The sequence below is a fragment of the Neltuma alba genome, unplaced genomic scaffold, assembly GCF_004799145.2.
Source record: "Neltuma alba isolate B1F8T4 unplaced genomic scaffold, ASM479914v2 tig00012922_pilon, whole genome shotgun sequence".
Classification (NCBI taxonomy): Eukaryota; Viridiplantae; Streptophyta; class Magnoliopsida; order Fabales; family Fabaceae; genus Neltuma; species Neltuma alba.
In genome coordinates, this window is record NW_021637289.1 from 45,386 (window position 1) to 53,852 (window position 8,467).

The 8,467-nt window shown below is 37.5% G+C and overlaps 1 protein-coding gene across 1 annotated transcript; it reads left to right on the top strand.

Annotated features, from left to right (window-relative positions):
- The first annotated feature begins 3,701 nt into the window (after nt 1-3,701).
- LOC114732676 (ruBisCO-associated protein-like) lies at nt 3,702-4,858 on the top strand. The gene has a single exon (XM_028920015.1). It carries the CDS (start codon nt 3,762-3,764, stop codon nt 4,593-4,595), a length of 834 nt encoding a protein of 277 aa, XP_028775848.1. The 5' UTR covers nt 3,702-3,761; the 3' UTR covers nt 4,596-4,858.
- The last annotated feature ends 3,609 nt before the right edge of the window (nt 4,859-8,467 follow it).

Here is an 8,467-nt window from a genome sequence, read left to right on the forward strand (position 1 = left end):
GCTATTTGTAAAGGGAGCAAATCATGTAATGATCTTGATATTCGGTTACTACATAGGAGATTAGGACATGCACCTTTATCTGTATTGAGACATTTGAAATTTGTACAAGGCAGAAATATTTCTATGAATGCAGATTGTGAAGTTTGTGCTCAATCAAAACAAACCAAACTTCCTTTTTCACCTAGTTGTATTAAGTCAAAATTTTGTTTTGAATTGCTGCACATGGATGTGTGGGGACCATACAGGACACCCACATATCAAGGTTATTGTTACTTCCTTACTATTGTTGATGACCTTTCTAGAGCCACTTGGATCTTTCTTATGAAACACAAACATGAAACTGTGAATCACATCAAAAATTTCATAGCGTATGTATCCAATCAGTTTTCTGTGAATGTTAAGAAAATTAGAAGTGACAATGGGACAGAATTCACCAATCATGACTTGCAGAATTATTTTAAAGAAAAAGGGATAATACATGAAACCAGCTGTACTTATACTCCTGAACAAAATGGGATTGTAGAGAGAAAACATAGGACCTTAATGCAGATTTCAAGGGGTTTAATGATTCAATCAAATGTTCCTGTTAAATTTTGGGGCGAATGTGTTAAAATGGCCACCTTTCTGGTAAATAGATTGCCATCCAGGATTTTAGGATACAGAACTCCTTATGAAATAATACATGGTGAGGTAGCAGATTACAAAAATTTGAAAACCTTTGGTTCCTTAGCCTTTGCCACAGATCTGACTGTCAAAGACAAGTTAAAACCCAGATCCATACCTTCCATATTTCTTGGGTACCCCAACAATAAAAAGGGATACTTGTTGTATGATATAGAAGCAAAGAAAATGTTTATCTCAAGACATGTAACTTTTATGGAACATAAGTTTCCTTACAGAGATAACATAGGCACCACGAAAGGGGGAGCCAATCATAATCCAAAAGACATCTTTTATTTTGATCATACACCTTTTGTTGATTTTGTTGAAGAAGAAGCAGATCGGCAGTCTCCAAATCATGTGGAGAGTAGAGAACCCGTTGACAATAATGGCTCCACAGATGCACAACAGGAAACCAGGAGCAATAACGAAGCTTCAGCAAGACCTGTTCGAGAGAGAAGAGCTCCAGTTTGGGCTAAGGACTACGTATGCAACTTGGTGGCTGATCAACAAGATGGATCAGCTGCTAGGAAGCAGAAGTGCAAGTACCCTATAGAGAGTTACATCAGTTATGGTAATATTTCTCCTAACTATATGTGTTATCTTTGTACTATTGACTCTGTCTCAGAACCTTACTCATATAATGAAGCTGTAAAGAATTCAGATTGGGTAAAGGCTATGAATGTGAGATAGATGCTCTTGAAAATAATAGGACTTGGGATATAGTGCATCTACCTAAAGGAAAGAAAGCTATAGGGTGCAAATGGGTATTTAAAATAAAGTACAGACCAGATGGGAGCATAGACAAATATAAGGCTAGGTTGGTAGCCAAAGGATATACTCAAAGGGAGGGGATTGACTACCATGAGACTTTCTCCCCGGTTGTTAAGATGGTAACCGTTAGAGTTATTCTTAAAATTGCTGCTGTAATAAATGGAATGTTTACCATATGGATGTGAATAATGCATTCTTGCAGGGAGACTTGAAGGAAGAAGTTTACATGTCCTTGCCCCAGGGCTTTGAGAGCAAGGGGGAGAACATGGTGTGCAGGCTAAGAAAGTCTTTATATGGGCTTAAACAAGCCTCTAGGCAGTGGAACTGCAAACTAACTTCTGCTTTACATGATGCTGGTTATTTTCAAAGCAAACATGATTATTCAATGTTTACTAAGCGACATGTTGATGGTCTTGTCTTAATATTAGTCTATGTTGATGACTTGCTGATCACTGGAAACTCAGAACAGGGAATAATGGAGTTAAAAGACTATCTGCACAATAATTTTAAAATCAAGGATTTGGGGACATGAAGTACTTCTTGGGAATTGAAATTGCTAGATCTAAGAAAGGCATTATGCTAACACAAAGGAAGTATTTGTTGGATCTTCTTGTTGACACAGGCTTGAGTGGATGCAAGCCACTCACCATTCCAATGGCTCAAAATCTGAGGTTAAGAGCATATGAAGAAGGAAAGGATAGCAAAGCAGATTTGCTTCCAGATCCTGCACGCTACAGGCGACTAGTGGGTCGTTTAATATATTTAACTAATACTAGACCTGATATTTCTTTTGTTGTGCAGGTCTTGAGTCAATTTATGCATATCCCAACAAAGACACACATGGCTGCAGCACTTGGGGTGATCAGATACTTGAAAGGGACACCTGGCCGTGGTATCCTCCTAAGTGCTGAAGGAAATTTCAGACTCAAGTGCTTCTGTGATGCAGATTGGGGATCCTGTCCTACCACTAGAAGATCAGTCACAGGCTATATCTTGAAGTTGGGAGGTTCATTAATCAAGTGGAAGACTAAGAAACAAGCTACAGTTTCTAGGTCATCTGCAGAAGCTGAATACAGGGCCTTAGGTTCTGCAGTCTCAGAAATAGTGTGGATGGTTGGATTATTGAGTGATTTGGGGATCAACCAGACAGAGCCAGTTGATGTTCATTGTGATAGTAGAGCGGCTATGCATATTGCAGCGAATCCAGTGTTTCATGAGCGCACGAAACACATCGAGATTGATTGTCACTTTGTGAGAGAGAAGCTCCTGCAAGGATTGATCAAGTTGCTGCATGTCCGATCTGCTAGTCAAGAAGCTGACCTCCTCACTAAGTCTGTGGGTGCTGAAACATTGAATAGAATGTTGTCCAAGTTGGGTGCTGTTGACATCTTCCGCCCTCCAACTTGAAGGGGAGTGATGAAATATATAGGGTGTTTTCCATCTTGTGTATTGGGCCTATAAGGCGCGGCCCGTTTACTTTGATTATTGTATGACTCAGGAACTTAGGGAGCTTGCTGTGTATAGTCTATAAATAGTGGATCGGTTAAGTGTGTAAGTGTACATTGAATTTCCGTTTTCATGATTAATAGAAAATGACCAGTTCTTCTGGGCCCACTCTCTTTGTTAACATATGGGCTACTATTCCCCAAGCATTTTGGACTTGTGGATTCGAGTATAATGAGTGATATAAGAAAATATGGCCCTTGTTATTTTTTTCCCCAGACAAGAAGGGATGATATTTGGTCCCAAAAAAGTGAGAAACTGTAAGAAAATTAATATTTCGAAGGAGGAAAAATATTTGGTAAAAGAAAGGAAGGGAAAATGATATGCTTTGCTCTTTCGACGATAAGAAAAATGACGCACTTTAACCGCTTCAATCCAAAGATAGACCCATTTCACCTACCCGCTCCTCCAGAGTCTAGAAGGTTGGTAAAGGAGTAACTCTGATGTTGCTGCTAGCGCAAGTTCCACTTTGATTGACAGTTACCACATCTACAAATTATCTATATACTGATATTTATTTGTGGTTAATTGGTTATATATTTATGATCGGGAAAAAAATCTAAAATTATATCTAGTAAGGTTACTAGATGGGCACTGTCTTGGCTCGCTTTGAAGTGTAACACCTGTTTATAGTAATGTTATTTCAGTTCATATTCAAAAAAAAAAAAAGGGAGATCTGATTTAATAATAAATGAAGGAGTATTAAGAAGTGAGGTTGCGGTTGAACCAGCTGAAGCATATAAAAGCATGACGGCTTGGCGAACTGATGGTGAGAAAACAAAACCTGCTTAATCATTGCGTGAATATCTTGGGGAGATTAAATAATGCCGCAGATATTTCGGCAATACACGTACGACGACTCATTTCTAAAGGTGTTCGTGGACAGCAACCTGGCGAGCGAGTACCAGATCGCTCTGATATTCGCCAGAGACTACGACGAGCTCAATTCTCCAACCAATGGAATTTTCAATATCTTCTGGGACAAAACCAAAGTCACTCCTTCTTCCATCCTTCAGTTCAGAGAACGCCTTCCCGTCAACGTTAAGCTCAAAGTCTTCATCTCCATTGGCGATCGCGACGTTAACTTCCGCCTCCGCCCTCTCGACACCCAGTCATGGATCTCCAACGCCACCAACTCGCTCACAAGCATCATCCGAGACGAACTCTACGCCCTAACCCTACACCAAATCGAATTTGGACTCGACGTCTTCTATGAACACATCGATGACTCCGTCGAACCAAACGGATTCGCTCAGTGCATGGGCCAGCTTATCAAGAACCTCAAGGCCGCGAAAGTCATAACCGCCGCTTCCATTTCGCCGTCGGCCAGTCTTAGCGAAGACTATTACTCCTTGCTGAATCGAAGGTTCTGCAACTATATAGATTTGGTGGATTATCAGTTTCAGAATGAGATAACTTCTGTGGACAGTCTTGTCCTCTTGGAGGAACGGTTCAGTGCTGTTTCCAAGGTTTATCCCCAGAGGAAGCTTCTCGCCGGGTACAGTGCCGAGAACGAGGATTGGACTAATCTCTCGCCCATTGTCTTCTTCTTGTTTGGTTACAACCTCTTCAAGAAGAAAGAAGTTGCGGGTTTCTCCATTCTCTACCATGATTTTGTGAATCCTATTCCTTCGCCGTCATCGGACTCGCCCCCTTGATTGGGGTGCAGATGAAGAATAATTAATTAAGCAACATTTCCCATAGGTGCCCCACGTCTAATGTATTAAGTAATTGCTGTGCAGTTAACTTTAATTTGCCAGCTTGGTGCATGTTATGTGCTGGTATTAATAATAAAACCTGTGGGAATACATCCAGGGTTAGGTTCTCACGATGGATGTAACAAAGAACAAAAATGTGGCCAATGGTGGTATTCTATGTATGCAATGGATGTTTATAAATAACATATCAATCCATTTGCTCATCCGTGTCCTTATTTAATTATCATCTTTAGGATTCGTTAAAATAATATGAAGCTATACTTTTAGGGAATTTTTTTATGCATGTCTATATTATAAAAAGCATAAAAGCAAATACTTTCAAATTGTTATTTGTGTACCAGAATATGTGTGGGTAATATACAGAATACCAAACTTTTAAGACTTGGCAAGTCCATAATGAAACGTGCTTTTGTGACGCACAAATACACTGAAATTCTTGTGTAAAAAATAGGCGAGAATCGTGATGAATTCTTCCCAAAACATAGATGAATAAGACGTGGAGTCATCTGCACACTAAATAAATATCTAATGATAAAGCTTTGATCAATGGCAATAACTTGAGCCTCTGATAAATACAGATCACAGACGATACCAATAATGTTCTTCTGAAATCCCATTGTATATCCATCCAATCTCCACTCGCAAGCCTTATCACCCCTTCCACAGTACTGATCCATCAACTCTATCTCATTTCTCCATGGAAGATCTTGTGTTTAAGTTCATCACTGATATATAATACGCTTCGATCATCCATCAGACCACATGAGCAGCTGTATATGCAATATCTCATTCGCACTAGTGTTTCTTCTCTCAGCGACATGTAGCTTAGTGGGCTAATTTTTTACGTAGAGCCCACTTATATGGCCTGGTCATGTCTTCGATGTTCCTCAAGCTCAAATCCTCCGCAAATTAAGCCACCTTGCTGACCTTAGTCAATTTTCCTTAATTATACCGCCATTAACAAGTTACTTTTATGATTATTGTTTTTAATTTTTAATAATTTTTTAACGTACGGAATTTAGTCCAAGTTAATTCTCACAGAATATGTGCGCTGGAATACGAGGAGGAAGCTTGGGCTGGAAGCGGAACCCGTGAGAGAGATATCAGCTATATGTTTTTTTTTTTTTTTGGGGTAAGAATATTGGCTAAATGTTTTGTTCTGTTGTGTCGTGGACGCATAGTTTACGTTATTGGAGTATAGGCTCATAAAATAGGTACTGCGACCCAATTACTAATATGCACCTAGTATATTTTTGGGCCAGCTACCCATTCAGTAAATCGGCCATTAAAATGCAATACAACAATTTATTTATTAAAGAACCAGAATAAATTAATTGACATGAGTATATGCGTGAAAAGATTTTCCGGCAATAATGATTACCTCCAACGACAAGAGAAAAGAAGAACAATTCATCATAATAATTAAAACATGGCTTTTTTAATTAGCGTTCGGGGAGTTAATTAGCAGTGCACTGGGTAAAAATGAAAAAGAATGAGCAGTGGCGTGGGAGAATGGAAGGGTTTTTTTTTTTTTTTGACCAGAAGAATGGAAGGGTACAAGAGGGAATTTGGCATTCCTTGGTGAGACGGCAATTTTAAGAGCCAAAGGATAAGAGCTCCGGAACCGAAAGCCTGCAACAGTGACGTGTCAATCAAATGTGTGTTTTTTAATTTACAGTCAAAAGATCGCAGTATTTGGCTTTTCCGCTTCCAAAATATTCTCCTTCATGTTCTCATTTCAACACACCGCCCCAAAAACAAAAAATACAAAAAAAGAGAGAGAGAGGAAAAACTCTCATCTCAAAGCATCCAATTAATGGCACTCTGCGTTTCATTCTTCCCCCGCTTTAAAAAGGAATATATAGAAGCAAAATGAAACAAACAAATTGGCGATTTGATCATTGATACATTGGCTTATATATATATATATATATATGAATCTATCTGGGTACTACCTTCAGTCCTAATTATAAAAGCTAGTTGACTAATTTGAGGGGATTAAAAAAATAAGTTAAGTTAGTTATTTGTAAGAAATAAGTGTTGTTTTTCCTAAAATATCCTTACTAATCAAGTGTGTTGGTTAGTATTATTATTATTAGAAGGATTATCTTGAAAAAAAATATAAATATTAAAGATAAAGTGGATTAGAATCTTTTATTTAGAACCAAAATAAAAATCAAATAAAATCTTATATTAAAGACAAAAGATAGTAGTATGTTTTCTCATGTATAACGATACTACAGGATACACACACATCAAAGAATGAGCTTGTGGCATTTGGTGGGAAGAGTAGGAAGCGAGTATGACGAAATTGTCCCGGGTATTCTTTTTATCTGGCTTAAACCCGTGAACAAGGGGTGATTTGTTATTATCTATTGTGCAGTCTGTTACATCGTCTACCCATCATCGCCATCTCATTGTATCGCTTTCCCATTCGTATCGTCATGATCTCTCTCTCTCTCTCACCCACGGATATATTGTGTGTGGATGTATATATCCTGTCTTTATCGGATCTCCTGTCCTAAAACCTCATCTGTATTTGTTAAGATCCGAGCATCCAAAGATGATGATGACCCACACCCACTAGTACTTTATTTTAGCACACATATGTTTTTTTTTTTTCCCCCTTTTCCTTGACCAGGAGCACAACATATTTTAACCCAGGGTTCATGATAGTACTTTTTTTTTTTTTTAAAGTATACATTTTTTTAGTATCTCTGTCAAGGGCCGAATACTATTTGTTAAAAATCTGCCATGTAATATCGAAACAATAAAAGTATAAACCTCTGAATTATACGTATTTCCTTCTTATCATCATCCATTTATATCATGTGTACATGTGGGTGAAGAATATAAGAATTAGTTTCGATGCTCATCACAATAAAAAATATTATGATACTCATCAAATCTTAACTGTTCAAATTTAATATGAACAGCTAAGATTTAAATTTTTAATTTTTTAAAAATGTTTTCATTTAATAGGCACATTCCAAAATAAATATAATTTTCTAACGATAAGTTTTTCAAAAAAATAATTTGTCTATTTAAAGATCATTAGTAAAAAAAATTTTAAATCTAGAATATTAAAACTGTATTTAAATGGTGTAAATTTTATCATAACAATGAGCGGCATGATATTTATTATTATGATGAGCATCAAAATATTTCTATATACATACCTACGTATATTACCGGCAACAATATACTCCCTCCGTTCCTTATTATAAGAGACAAATAACTAAATTACGTTGATCAAAAAAACAGTTAAAATTAGTTGAGGACAATTAATATGTAAAAAGTATAATATTTTTTCCAACAATGCCCCCATTAATAAGGAGAGAGAGTATAAGAGAGAACAATTAAATTATTAAAAGAAAGAGAAGTGGGAGGGAGAGAGAATATGAGTTGGAGACAAAATAAATAGGGGTAAAATAGGAAATCAATACAAAAAAATAGAGACAACTTTTAAGTGTCTCTTATATATAGGAACATGTCATAAGCATCAAATGTCTCTTATAATAAGAAACGGAGGGAGTAGTAGTTTATGGTTGGGACTTGGGAGTTTAGATCTCACGCTGGCTCGTCCGAAGGCAAGATCAAACCAACCCCTACGGGTGTACCTTTTCCCCCTTTTTTTATTGTTTATTTTAGTTTTTGCTTCCGCTATGTGTGAGTGTGAGTACATCATACATGAAATCCATGGCTCCGCGTTCCACTCACGTGTCTTCCTGGCAGAGAAATCTACGCGTAACTCGAGGTCTTTTAGCTTCCATTTCTAAGCATGCCACGTGGCCCGCATCTCTTCATTCAAT